The sequence below is a fragment of the Nerophis ophidion genome, linkage group LG01, assembly GCF_033978795.1.
Source record: "Nerophis ophidion isolate RoL-2023_Sa linkage group LG01, RoL_Noph_v1.0, whole genome shotgun sequence".
In the NCBI taxonomy this organism is placed as follows: Eukaryota; Metazoa; Chordata; class Actinopteri; order Syngnathiformes; family Syngnathidae; genus Nerophis; species Nerophis ophidion.
In genome coordinates, this window is record NC_084611.1 from 8,545,655 (window position 1) to 8,561,153 (window position 15,499).

Below are 15,499 nucleotides of genomic sequence, written 5' to 3' on the forward strand. Positions count from 1 at the left end.
CCGAATAGCGATGACTATAAAAATCTAGGATTTCCCCCCACCCACAATCAAAAATTCAGTAAGATAGGACCAAGTGGAAAGAAGTTGTGACCGTCCTAATTTGCCACCAAACGGCGGTGATATTGGTGTCGTTATCGATGTTTAGTTCTGATCAGTTCCCGACCTTGAATCAGTCTGGAGGGAGAGCTGATCATTTAACGTCAACTTTGACGATTGATGACGAGGAGCAGTTTATTTTTCTAGCCTTTAAATAGACTCCCTTTTTAGACCAGTTGATCTGCCGTTTCTTTTCTTTTTCTTCTATGTCCCACTCTCCCTTGTGGAGGGAGTCCGGTCCGATCCGGTGGCCATGTACTGCTCGCCTGTGTATCGGCTGGGGACATCTCTGCGCTGCTGATCCGCCTCCGCTTGGGATGGTTTCCTGCTGGCTCCGCTGTGAACGGGACTCTCGCTGCTGTGTTGGATCCGCTTTGGACTGGACTCTCGCGACTGTGTTGGATCCATTATGGATTGAACTTTCACAGTATCATGTTAGACCCGCTCGACATCCATTGCTTTCCTCCTCTCCAAGGTTCTCATAGTCATTATTGTCACCGACGTCCCACTGGGTGTGAGTTTTTCCTTGCCCTTATGTGGGCCTACCGAGGATGTGGTAGTGGTTTGTGCAGCCCTTTGAGACACTAGTGATTTAGGGCTATATAAGTAAACATTGATTGATTGATTGATTTCCGTCAGGCTGCACCCAACCACAAATGCGTATTGACCCATCTAGAACTTTGTGGTATAATCATTTTAACCAATTCTTACGGTGATCGGACTATGTGGAGCCGCGTTAAAAATCTTGAAAGCTTTGCGGCGAACCGTCAGATCAAAGTTTGGTGCCATGTCACGCCCACGTCTTATGGCATAGGCAAAATTCCTTCGCAATTTTTCATCGCTTGTCTGTCATTTTAACCGTGGCCCATTTGGTCAAAGTCCCTAAGCGGAGTTCGTTAAAACAAGACCCCTGTTTTTGGTGTAAACAGAAATCAAGATAGACTTTGTTTTCAAATATGGGCTCTTGAGACTTTTACGCGTCTTGTCGTGATTGACGTCAACAAATATTTGCGGGACCATACGTCAAACTAGTGGAAGGTTCCAATTTTTTCCTAGTTTTCAAGGGGGCGCTACTGAGTAATTTTTGACATTTCAACAATATATAATTGTTCGCAGGACCGGATACGCTCGCAAAAATTGGTGAGCTTTTCCCGCATGTTAAGTGCTTCGAAAGGCAATCCGAGAGGGAGATACTGTATATATATCATCTGTATACTCTAGCCTTTAAATAGACCTCCTTTTTAGACCAGTTGATCTGCCGCTTCTTTTCTTTCTCCTATGTCCCCCCCTCCCTTGTGGAGGGGGTCCGGTCCGATGACCATGGATGAAGTACTGACTGTCCAGAGTCGAGACCCAGGATGGACCGCTCGCCTGTATCGGTTGGGGACATCTCTACGCTGCTGATCCGCTTGAGATGGTTTCCTGTGGACGGGACTCTCACTGCTGTCTTGGAGCCACTATGGATTGAACTTTCACAGTATCATGTTAGACCCGCTCGACATCCATTGCTTTCGGTCCCCTAGAGGGGGGGGGGTTGCCCACATCTGAGGTCCTCTCCAAGGTTTCTCATAGTCAGCATTGTCATTGGCGTCCCACTGAATGTGAATTCTCCCTGCCCACTGGGTGTGAGTTTTCCTTGCCCTTCTGTGGGTTCTTCCGAGGATGCTGTAGTCGTAATGATTTGTGCAGCCCTTTGAGACATTTGTGATTTGGGGCTATATAAATAAACATTGATTGATTGATGATTGAGATAATGTTAAACGAAGCAATTCGGATAGGGCCCAAATTTTTAATCCAACTACTGAATGACAAACATTTTGGGAGAACATCCGCACCGTAACACAACAGAACAAATACCCAGAACTAGGGATGCACCGATTAATCGGTAACCGAATATATCCATCCATTTTCTACCGCTTGTTCCCTTTTGGGGTCGCGGGGGGGCGCTGGCGCCTATCTCAGCTACAATCTGGCGGAAGGCGGGGTACACCCTGGACAAGTCGCCACCTCATCGCAGTAACCGAATATATTCGGCCGAATATGGCAAAAAAAAGCCACATTCGGCCTTCGGTGGAATGAGTTAAAAACAAGGCCGAATAGTGGCGTGTGACGCAATTTTTTGACGCGGTGACGCAATCAACCAACGTGCAGTGACGTTGGGATATGTTGTGTACCTGTATAAGTGTGTGAGGTTACAATGTTGTGTACCTGTATAAGTGTATGAGGTTACAATGTTGTGTACCTGTATAAGTGTATGAGGTTACAATGTTGTGTACCTGTATAAGTGTATGAGGTTACAATGTTGTGTACCTGTATAAGTGTATGAGGTTACAATGTTGTGTACCTGTATAAGTGTATGAGGTTACAAGCACACACTTATTGAGATTTAGTGGGGCCTCTGTTTACATTATTAGCATATCTACTGTGGCTAAGCAGACTTTTGCCAAAAAGGACAATAATTCATTTGTTGTGGGTTTATCCACTTTTATGCACTTTATTTTTTTTTTGGAATGCATGTTTTGTTTGAAGGCCTAATAGAAATGAAAAACCTTGTGCTTTTTTTTGAAAAGCAAGGGCTACTGGATTATTTAAAAAAATGTCAATATTCAATAAAAAATTACTTTATATGAAAAACATGTCTAAATATTTATTCTAGGCTATTTATGCAATATAAAAAAAAATTGTTAAAAACTGCATTCATTATTCGGTATTCGGCCAAGCTTTTAAATTTTATTCGGCTTTGGCCACAAATGACTGTCCAGAGTCGAGACCCAGGATGGACCGCTCGCCTGTATCGGTTGGGGACATCTCTACGCTGCTGATCCGCTTGAGATGGTTTCCTGTGGACGGGACTCTCACTGCTGTCTTGGAGCCACTATGGATTGAACTTTCACAGTATCATGTTAGACCCGCTCGACATCCATTGCTTTCGGTCCCCTAGAGGGGGGGGGTTGCCCACATCTGAGGTCCTCTCCAAGGTTTCTCATAGTCAGCATTGTCACTGGCGTCCCACTGAATGTGAATTCTCCCTGCCCACTGGGTGTGAGTTTTCCTTGCCCTTTTGTGGGTTCTTCCGAGGATGTTGTAGTCGTAATGATTTGTGCAGTCCTTTGAGACATTTGTGATTTGGGGCTATATAAATAAACATTGATTGATTGATTGATTTTCATTTCGGTGCATCCCTACCCAGAACCCCTAACTCTTCCGAGACGCTACAATATACACCCCCCCCCCCCCCCCCCCCTCCTCATGCTCTCTCAGGGAGAGAAAAGCAGATGTATTTACAGGCCATACGAAAAAAAAACCAAAAAAAAACTTAAATTTGGCAGATTCCAAGCGAGGAAACACTAAGTGGCATGACAACGTGACTTTGATTGATTGATACTTTTATTAGTAGTTTGCACAGTACAGTACATATTCCGTACAATTGACCACTAAATGGTAACACCCGAATAAGTTTTTCAACTTGTTTAAGTCGGGGTCCACGTTAATCAATTCATGGTAAACTGTCAACTGTCAAAAGTTTGCAGCACTTTTAAGAAATGCTAGTTTTTCCCGGGGTATTAAATGGCAGCAAGTTTGGCGATTTAGTGATTTGAACCCCACATTTTGTGCTGTTTGCACTTAACTTCCTCAAACGCCTCAGTGAGTGTGGACTGTTCCAAGTGGGCCTGCAGGTGTGTTGTATTCCAGCAAACTGGCTCCTCTGCTTGGATCCGCTCATCTTGTTCCTAAGGTTTAAAATGAAATATTGCCACATTGATGCGGTGGAAATTGGTTTTGTTATCATTTTGTCCACGTTAGCTGCTACATGTGTGAGGCTAACAGCTCCGCCTCAGCGGATAGAGTCCAAGACACTTAATGAAGGAGAAGAGAATTCACCTCTTTCATTCCGCTATGGCACAAATGCGCACAACTGCTGAAAAGCATGAATGCTCTTGAACCATGCACATAGTGATTTATCTACTTAATTTTCATTTGTCGGTTAATTGTCTTATCGTAATCGGCCCAGGCCGATTTATGAGAAGTGATAATAACACACCGTATTTTTCGGACTATAAGTCAGTTTTTTTTCATAAATTGGCCGGTGGTGCGACTTTTGTGTGAAATTATTAACACATTACCGTAAAATATCAAATATTTATCTCATTCGCGGAAGAGACCAAGAAAATGTCAGCAATCGTCACACACACACACACACACACGTCAGGAATCGTCACACACACGTCAACCAATAAGAATTCGGCGGGGGAGGGTCATGGCTGAAGTGCATTGTGGGTAATGGAATGATAACTGCTATATGCTACTGCCGTAGCTATTAAAATGGATAATTTCATTGTTGGCGGTAACTTATAAAAACTGAAAAGGGCTGAACAAAAATGGCACCGAAAAGGAAATCATGTACTGCAGATTACACAATATCAAATAATATTATTTATCTCGTTCGCGGAAGAGACCAAGAAAATGTCAGCAATCGTCACACACACGTCAACCAATAAGAATTTGGCGGGGGAGGGTCATGGCAGAAGTGCATTGTGGGTAATGGAATGCTAACTGCTATATGCTACTGCCGTAGCTATTAAAATGGATCATTTCATTGTTGGCGGTAACTTATAAAAACTGAAAAGGGCTGAACAAAAATGGCACCGAAAAGGAAATCATGTACTGCAGATTACACAATATCAAATAATATTTATCTCATTCGCGGAAGAGACCAAGAAAATGTCAGCAATCGTCACACACGTCAGGAATCGTCACACACATGTCAACCAATAAGAATTTGGCGGGGGACGGTCATGGCTGAAGTGCATTGTGGGTAATGGAATGATAACTGCTATATGCTACTGCCGTAGCTATTAAAATGGATCATTTCATTGTTGGCGGTAACTTATAAAAACTGAAAAGGGCTGAACAAAAATGGCACCGAAAAGGAAATCATGTACTGCAGATTACACAATATCAAATATTATTTATCTCATTCGCGGAAGAGACCAAGAAAATGTCAGCAATCGTCACACACACGTCAACCAATAAGAATTCGGTGGGGGAGGGTCATGGCAGAAGTGCATTGTGGGTAATGGAATGCTAACTGCTATATGCTACTGCCGTAGCTATTAAAATGGATCATTTCATTGTTGGCGGTAACTTATAAAAACTGAAAAGGGCTGAACAAAAATGGCACCGAAACGGAAATCATCTACTGCAGATTACACAATATCAAATATTATTTATCTCATTCGCGGAAGTGACAAAGAAAATGTCAGCAATCGTCACACACACGTCAACCAATAAGAATTCGGCGGGGGAGGGTCATGCAGAAGTGCATTGTGGGTAATGGAATGCTAACTGCTATATGCTACTGCCGTAGCTTTTAAGCTGAATCATTTCATTGTTGGCGGTAACTTATAAAAACTGAAAAGGCTGAACAAAAATGTCACCGAAAAGGAAATCATGTACTGCAGATTACACAATATCAAATATTATTTATCTCATTCGCGGAAGAGACCAAGAAAATGTCAGCAATCGTCACACACGTCAGGAATCGTCACACACATGTTAACCAATAAGAATTTGGCGGGGGAGGGTCATGGCAGAAGTGCATTGTGGGTAATGGAATGCTAACTGCTATATGTTACCGCCGTAGCTATTAAAATGGATCATTTCATTGTTGGCGGTAACTTATAAAAACTGAAAAGGGCTGAACAAAAATGGCACCGAAATGGAAATCATGTACTGCAGATTACACAATATCAAATATTATTTATCTCATTCGCGGAAGAGACCAAGAAAATGTCAGCAATCGTCACACACACACGTCAGGAATCGTCACACACACGTCAACCAATAAGAATTTGGTGGGGGAGGGTCATGGCTTAAGTGCATTGTGGGTAATGGAATGCTAACTGCTATATGCTACTGCCGTAGCTATTAAAATGGATCATTTCATCGTTGGCGGTAACTTATAAAAACTGAAAAGGGCTGAACAAAAATGGCACCGAAAAGGAAATCATGTACTGCAGATTACACAATATCAAATAATATTTATCTCATTCGCGGAAGTGACCAAGAAAATGTCAGCAATCGTCACACACACGTCAACCAATAAGAATTTGGCAGGGGAGGGTCATGGCAGAAGTGCATTGTGGGTAATGGAATGCTAACTGCTATATGCTACTGCCGTAGCTATTAAAATTGATAATTTCATTGTTGGCGGTAACTTATAAAAACTGAGAAGGGCTGAACAAAAATGGCACCGAAAAGGAAATCATGTACTGCAGATTACACAATATCAAATAATATTTATCTCATTCGCGGAAGTGACAAAGAAAATGTCAGCAATCGTCACACACACGTCAACCAATAAGAATTTGGTGGGGGAGGGTCATGGCTGAAGTGCATTGTGGGTAATGGAATGCTAACTGCTATATGCTACTGCCGTAGCTATTAAAATGGATCATTTCATTGTTGGCGGTAACTTATAAAAACTGAGAAGGGCTGAACAAAAATTGGACCGAAAAGGAAATCATGTACTGCAGATTACACAATATCAAATATTATTTATCTCATTCGCGGAAGAGACCAAGAAAATGTCAGCAATCGTCACACACACGTCAACCAATAAGAATTTGGTGGGGGAGGGTCATGGCAGAAGTGCATTGTGGGTAATGGAATGCTAACTGCTATATGCTACTGCCGTAGCTTTTAAGCTGAATCATTTCATTGTTGGCGGTAACTTATAAAAACTGAAAAGGCTGAACAAAAATGTCACCGAAAAGGAAATCATGTACTGCAGATTACACAATATCAAATATTATTTATCTCATTCGCGGAAGAGACCAAGAAAATGTCAGCAATCGTCACACACGTCAGGAATCGTCACACACATGTTAACCAATAAGAATTTGGCGGGGGAGGGTCATGGCAGAAGTGCATTGTGGGTAATGGAATGCTAACTGCTATATGTTACCGCCGTAGCTATTAAAATGGATCATTTCATTGTTGGCGGTAACTTATAAAAACTGAAAAGGGCTGAACAAAAATGGCACCGAAATGGAAATCATGTACTGCAGATTACACAATATCAAATATTATTTATCTCATTCGCGGAAGAGACCAAGAAAATGTCAGCAATCGTCACACACACACGTCAGGAATCGTCACACACACGTCAACCAATAAGAATTTGGTGGGGGAGGGTCATGGCTTAAGTGCATTGTGGGTAATGGAATGCTAACTGCTATATGCTACTGCCGTAGCTATTAAAATGGATCATTTCATCGTTGGCGGTAACTTATAAAAACTGAAAAGGGCTGAACAAAAATGGCACCGAAAAGGAAATCATGTACTGCAGATTACACAATATCAAATAATATTTATCTCATTCGCGGAAGTGACCAAGAAAATGTCAGCAATCGTCACACACACGTCAACCAATAAGAATTTGGCAGGGGAGGGTCATGGCAGAAGTGCATTGTGGGTAATGGAATGCTAACTGCTATATGCTACTGCCGTAGCTATTAAAATTGATCATTTCATTGTTGGCGGTAACTTATAAAAACTGAGAAGGGCTGAACAAAAATGGCACCGAAAAGGAAATCATGTACTGCAGATTACACAATATCAAATAATATTTATCTCATTCGCGGAAGTGACAAAGAAAATGTCAGCAATCGTCACACACACGTCAACCAATAAGAATTTGGTGGGGGAGGGTCATGGCTGAAGTGCATTGTGGGTAATGGAATGCTAACTGCTATATGCTACTGCCGTAGCTATTAAAATGGATCATTTCATTGTTGGCGGTAACTTATAAAAACTGAGAAGGGCTGAACAAAAATTGGACCGAAAAGGAAATCATGTACTGCAGATTACACAATATCAAATATTATTTATCTCATTCGCGGAAGAGACCAAGAAAATGTCAGCAATCGTCACACACACGTCAACCAATAAGAATTTGGTGGGGGAGGGTCATGGCAGAAGTGCATTGTGGGTAATGGAATGCTAACTGCTATATGCTACTGCCGTAGCTATTAAAATGGGTCATTTCATTGTTGGCGGTGACTTATAAAAACTGAGAAGGGCTGAACAAAAATTGGACCGAAAAGGAAATCATGTACTGCAGATTACACAATATCAAATAATATTATTTATCTCGTTCGCGGAAGAGACCAAGAAAATGTCAGCAATCGTCACACACACGTCAACCAATAAGAATTCGGCGGGGGAGGATCATGGAAGAAGTGCATTGTGGGACATGGAATGCTAGCTGCTATATGCTACTGCCGTAGCTAATAACATGGATCATTTCATTGTTGGCGGTAACTTATAAAAACTAAGAAGGGCTGAACAAAAATGGCACCGAAAAGGAAATCATGTACTGCAGATTACACAATATCAAATAATATTTATCTCATTCGCGGAAGTGACCAAGAAAATGTCAGCAATCGTCACACACACGTCAACCAATAAGAATTCGGCGGGGGAGGGTCATGGCAGAAGTGCATTGTGGGTAATGGAATGCTAACTGCTATATGCTACTGCCGTAGCTTTTAAGCTGAATCATTTCATTGTTGGCGGTAACTTATAAAAACTGAAAAGGGCTGAACAAAAATGGCACCGAAAAGGAAATCATGTACTGCAGATTACACAATATCAAATAATATTATTTATCTCGTTCGCGGAAGAGACCAAGAAAATGTCAGCAATCGTCACACACACACACACACACACGTCAGGAATCGTCACACACATGTCAACCAATAAGAATTTGGCGGGGGAGGGTCAGGGTTGAAGTGCATTGTGGGTAATGGAATGCTAACTGCTATATGCTACTGCCGTAGCTATTAAAATGGATCATTTCATTGTTGGCGGTAACTTATAAAAACTGAAAAGGGCTGAACAAAAATGGCACCGAAAAGGAAATCATGTACTGCAGATTACACAATATCAAATAATATTTATCTCATTCACGGAAGAGACCAAGAAAATGTCAGCAATCGTCACACACACGTCAACCAATAAGAATTTGGCGGGGGAGGGTCAGGGTTGAAGTGCATTGTGGGTAATGGAATGCTAACTGCTATATGCTACTGCCGTAGCTATTAAAATGGATCATTTCATTGTTGGCGGTAACTTATAAAAACTGAAAAGGGCTGAACAAAAATGGCACCGAAAAGGAAATCATGTACTGCAGATTACACAATATAAATAATATTTATCTCATTCGCGGAAGAGACCAAGAAAATGTCAGCAATCGTCACACACGTCAGGAATCGTCACACACATGTCAACCAATAAGAATTTGGCGGGGGACGGTCATGGCTGAAGTGCATTGTGGGTAATGGAATGCTAACTGCTATATGCTACTGCCGTAGCTATTAAAATAGATCATTTCATTGTTGGCGGTAACTTATAAAAACTGAAAAGGGCTGAACAAAAATGGCACCGAAAAGGAAATCATGTACTGCAGATTACACAATATCAAATATTATTTATCTCATTCGCGGAAGAGACCAAGAAAATGTCAGCAATCGTCACACACACGTCAACCAATAAGAATTCGGCGGGGGAGGGTCATGGTTGAAGTGCATTGTGGGTAATGGAATGCTAACTGCTATATGCTACTGCCGTAGCTATTAAAATGGATCATTTCATTGTTGGCGGTAACTTATAAAAACTGAAAAGGGCTGAACAAAAATGGCACCGAAAAGGAAATCATGTACTGCAGATTACACAATATCAAATAATATTATTTATCTCATTCGCGGAAGAGACCAAGAAAATGTCAGCAATCGTCACACACACGTCAACCAATAAGAATTTGGCGGGGGAGGGTCATGGCTGAAGTGCATTGTGGGTAATGGAATGCTAACTGCTATATGCTACTGCCGTAGCTATTAAAATGAATCATTTCATTGTTGGCGGTAACTTATAAAAACTGAGAAGGGCTGAACAAAAATGGCACCGAAAACGAAATCATGTACTGCAGATTACACAATATCAAATAATATTTATCTCATTCGCGGAAGAGACCAAGAAAATGTCAGCAATCGTCACACACACGTCAACCAATAAGAATTTGGCGGGGGAGGGTCATGGCAGAAGTGCATTGTGGGTAATGGAATGCTAACTGCTATATGCTACTGCCGTAGCTTTTAAGCTGAATCATTTCATCGTTGGCGGTAACTTATAAAAACTGAAAGGGCTGAACAAAAATGGCACCGAAAAGGAAATCATGTACTGCAGATTACAAGCTGGATGTAGTGAAATATGCAGCAGAAACGACAAGAGGAAGCGGCATTTCATGGGATTTATCGATTAGGAGTGACAGATTGTTTGGTAAACGTATAGCATGTTCTATATGTTATAGTTATTTGAATGACTCTTACCATAATATGTTAGGTTAACACACCAGGCACCTTCTCAGTTGGTTATTTATGCCTCATATAACGTACACTTATTCAGCCGGTTGTTTACTATTCTTTATTTTAAATTGCCTTTCAAATGTCTATTCATGGTGTTGGATTTTATCAAATAAATTTCCCCCAAATATGTGGCTTATACTCCAGTGCGACGTATATATGTTTTTTTCCTTCTTTATTATGCATTTTCGGACGGTGCAACGTATACTCAACACCCACAGCAGCTGCATCCTTATACTGGAGGAGCATGAGGTGAGACGCACGCTGAAGGCAGTGAACCCGAGGAAGGCTATGGGTCCAGATGGAGTCCCGGGTCAGGTACTAAGAGACTGTGCAGACCAGCTGGCCGGAGTATTTACGAAGATCTTCACCCAGTCCCTCTCCCAGGCCGTCATCCCATCATGCCTGAAGACCTCCACAATAATCCCGGTGCCGAAGAAGAACTCTGTCAGATGTCTGAATGACTACCGTCCAGTTGCACTTACACCTATAGCTATGAAGTGCTTCGAGAAGCTGGTACGGACCCATATCACCTCAGTCCTCCCTCCCGAGCTCGACCCACACCAGTTTGCCTACAGAACCAACAGGTCCACAGAGGACGCCATCGCCACAGCCCTACACTCCTCCCCGGGTCACCTGGAGACGGGGGGGAGCTACGTGCGGCTGCTTTTTGTGGATTATAGTTCGGCATTTAACAGCATTATTCCTGATAGACTGGTGTCCAAACTGTCAGACCTGGGTCTCTCGAACTCCATCTGCATGTGGATTAAGGACTTCTTATCCAACCGCCCCCAGAGGGTGCAGTTGGGTCGCCACATGTCATCAAGCCTGCACCTCAGTACCGGCTCTCCACAAGGCTGCGTGCTGAGCCCCCTTCTCTACTCCATCTACACATACGACTGCACACCTGCACACTCCAGCAACTCCATCATCAAATTTGCGGATGACACCACCGTAGTGGGGCTCATCTCGGAGGGAGACGAGGCTGCATATCGGGATGAGGTGGAGAAGCTGTCGGATTGGTGCAAAGTCAACAACCTGGCCCTGAACACCTCCAAGACCAAGGAGCTGGTCATAGACTTCAGGAGGAAAAAAACGGACATCCTGCCCCTGATCATCAGTGGTGACTGTGTGGAGAGGGTCTCCGACTTCCGCTCCCTGGGAGTCCACCTGGCCGACGACCTATCCTGGAGCACCAACACCACGGCTACCATCAAGAAGGCACACCAGAGACTGCACTTCCTGAGAATACTCAGGAACAACCACCTCTCACAGGAACTGCTGGTGTCCTTCTACCGGTGCTCCATTGAGAGCATCCTGACCTACTGCATCTGCGTGTGGTACAGCAGCTGCACGGCCGCAGAGAGAACGGCGCTCCAGAGAGTCATAAAGACCGCCCAGAAGTTAATCGGATGCCCCCTCCGCCCCCCTGGCTGACCTGTACAGCTCCCGCTGTCTCAGGTAAGCACAGAGCATCCTGAAAGACCCATTCCACCCCGGGCACAGCCACCTGGAACTGCTACCCTCAGGCAGACGCTACAGGGTGCTAAAAGCGAGCACCAATAGACTAAAAAATAGCTTTTACCCAAGAGCCATAGTAGCATTAAACAGGCACTGAGTGAGCACAATATGTCCATCATGTCCTCATGTGTAATGTTTAAATGTTTTTCTATTTTTTCGAACTACAATGTGCAATAATGTTTTATGTATGTGTGTATATATATTCATATCCACACAGATATGCATCTGTGTGGATATGAATATACATAGATACATCTGTCATCTCTATCTTTATTTTTTTTTTTTTACTATTTATACTACCATATTGTATATGCACCTTAGGAGGAGCTGCTCCAATTCTTTGAACCTGTTCATTGCAATAATGACAATAAAAACTCTATTCTCTATTCTATACTCGGGAGCGATTAATAATCCCAAAAATCCGGTACTATGTGTGCTCCAAAACCAAACATCTAACCTTCTACAAGACTTACAAATAATCAAAAAGTTACCATTTCACAGTCGAGGGCGTAGATTCCTGGGCAGCTGACATCTGTGGGACTTTTTGGGAGTGTCCGTTTGAATCCCTCCAGGCTGAAGGAATCGTGTACATGCAACTGTAGTAAAGAGAAGTGACAAATGAACAACAAAAGGAGTCTTTTAGGCCAACACGAAGCAGGTGGTTGACGAACGCACCTTAAAAAGTTGGCATCCGGGTGCGCCCATGACTCCCTGACAGCAGCTGTAGCGCGTCTCCACCCCACCTGGCACTGTGGCATGAAGACAGTCAAATAGCGCTGACGACATAGTGTTTAATGGATTAGAGGAGGGAGCTAATGACCTCTGTTCTCCACTCCTTTGCCATAGTGATAATTGCACTCCTCCGTGCGGGTGTGTTGGCCCGTTTTGCTAACAGAGTATGTCGCTCCACATCGACAGCAAATCCTCTTGAAGGCTGTTCAGAGGCACAAAAACACAAATTGAAACAAAGTGACATGCAGGTCAAAGGTGATAGAGAAATATTACTGCAATAAGTCTATCTAATGCTCTTACGGTCGTTGTTGCCCTTCTTGTTGTCTGCAAAAAGGACAGCGCAGCCTGCCTTCTGCGGGTGTTGCACAGGGTAGTTGTTCTCAATCAGCTGCTCCTCCGTCAGAATGTAATCTCTCAAAATCTCATACAAAGACATGTCTGCCACGGAAAAGAACACGCATCAGAATCATTGCCTGGATGGAGGAATAAGGGGTATCCCGGTACAACTGTTCAATACCGTATCGCTGTTTGAGCCTTAATTATTGGATGATGAAAATATCCTGATACAATATCAGCACAAATCAGAGTACATGCATTTGATATTTTGTATGTGGAATGTTAGAAAAGGCGTGGTCAAGGGAAATTAGTCAGAGCGTCTGGAATGGCCTTGAAATTGAAATGAGAGTGGTCATTTTTATTGGCAACACCTAGTGAGACCAATAAATCATAAAGTTAAAATCATGACGCAGTAAGTATGTTTGTTACTGGATACTTTTATACATTTCTGCCATGGAAACTTTGTACGTCCAAGAAATATGCAACCTTTTGCATACCACTGCTTTAATGTCTTTCATGTCCTTCAATCAATCAATCAATGTTTACTTATATAGCCCTAAATCACTAGTGTCTCAAAGGGCTGCACAAACCACTACGACATCCTCGGTAGGCCCACATAAGGGCAAGGAAAACTCACACCCAGTGGGACGTCGGTGACAATGATGACTATGAGAACTTTGGAGAGGAGGAAAGCAATGGATGTCTAACATGATACTGTGAAAGTTCAATCCATAATGGATCCAACACAGTCGCGAGAGTCCAGTCCAAAGCGGATCCAACACAGCAGCGAGAGTCCCGTTCACAGCGGAGCCAGCAGGAAACCATCCCAAGCGGAGGCGGATCAGCAGCGCAGAGATCAATCAATGAATGAATGTTTACTTATATAGCCCTAAATCACTAGTGTCTCAAAGGGCTGCACAAACCACTACCACATCCTCGGTAGGCCCACATAAGGGCAAGGAAAACTCACACCCAGTGGGACGTCGGTGACAATGATGACTATGAGAACCTTGGAGAGGAGGAAAGCAATGGATGTCTAACATGATACTGTGAAAGTTCAATCCATAATGGATCCAACACAGTCGCGAGAGTCCAGTCCAAAGCGGATCCAACACAGCAGCGAGAGTCTCGTTCACAGCGGAGCCAGCAGGAAACCATCCCAAGCGGAGGCGGATCAGCAGTGCAGAGATCAATCAATCAATCAATCAATGAATGAATGTTTACTTATATAGCCCTAAATCACTAGTGTCTCAAAGGGCTGCACAAACCACTACGACATCCTCGGTAGGCCCACATAAGGGCAAGGAAAACTCACACCCAGTGGGACGTCGGTGACAATGATGACTATGAGAACCTTGGAGAGGAGGAAAGCAATGGATGTTGAGCGGGTCTAACATGATACTGTGAAAGTTCAATCCATAATGGATCCAACACAGTCGCGAGAGTCCAGTCCAAAGCGGATCCAACACAGCAGCGAGAGTCTCGTTCACAGCGGAGCCAGCAGGAAACCATCCCAAGCGGGGGCGGATCAGCAGCGCAGAGATGTCCCCAGCCGATACACAAGCAAGCAGTACATGGCCACTGGACCGGACCAGACCCCCTCCACAAAGGAGAGTGGGACATAGAAGAAAAAGAAAAGAAACGGCAGATCAACTGGTCTAAAAAGGGAGTCTATTTAAAGGCTAGAGTATACAAATGAGTTTTAAGGTGAGACTTAAATGCTTCTACTGAGGTGGCATCTCGAACTGATACCGGGAGGGCATTCCAGAGTACTGGAGCCCGAACGGAAAACGCTCTATAGCCCGCAGACTTTTTTTGGGCTTTGGGAATCACTAATAAGCCGGAGTCCTTTGAACGCAGATTTCTTGCCGGGACATATGGTACAATACAATACAATACAATACAAAAGGCAATCCTTTGATGTTTCCCTCTTACACTCATGTAAGAGAGATGTGTTCTATGGCTATGAGTTGTTTTTTTCATTTGGCCTCAGTCTGGACCCCCTCTCCAGGGCCCAGGCTTGGACCGATTTTTATTTCATTTTAATCTATTTTTTTCTCCCATCCCCCCACTTGTTTACCTGTATCTCATCTTTTTTGTAAGGGGCGCTGGAAGCCGGCAGACCCGTCAGCGATCCTGCTGTGTCTGCCTGATCTTAAATGGGATTGTGCTGAAAATTTTAATTTTCCTGAAAGAGTAAATAAAATACTATCTAATCTAACCATAATTTGATACTTGCTTGCACTGACAATTAAAAGGTGAATTGCACTTTTGATTATTTTGCCTATCATTCTCAAAATCTGTGAGACAAAAACAAATGTTTTCTTTCTATTCCACTTAAAGACCTCTAAAAACATATCCAAAAACCGCAAACAAGCTCATCGAGAGAA

The 15,499-nt window shown here is 43.2% G+C and overlaps 1 protein-coding gene across 4 annotated transcripts in view; it reads right to left on the reverse strand.

The window, feature by feature from the left end:
* Positions 1-15,499, reverse strand: part of zgc:152968 (uncharacterized protein LOC564848 homolog) — a 115,789-nt gene that overhangs the window by 22,028 nt on the left and 78,262 nt on the right. For 3 of the 4 annotated variants that reach the window (XM_061895335.1, XM_061895325.1, XM_061895317.1), the window contains exons 9-12: positions 13,074-13,211; positions 12,862-12,975; positions 12,717-12,790; positions 12,533-12,637 (exon numbers count right to left, since the gene is read on the reverse strand). In XM_061895335.1, the coding sequence (XP_061751319.1) occupies positions 12,533-12,637; positions 12,717-12,790; positions 12,862-12,975; positions 13,074-13,211 (431 nt within the window). Of the gene's footprint in view, positions 1-3,556; positions 3,828-12,532; positions 12,638-12,716; positions 12,791-12,861; positions 12,976-13,073; positions 13,212-15,499 lie in introns of those variants that run through there. The other variant, XM_061895344.1, reaches the window with a different exon arrangement.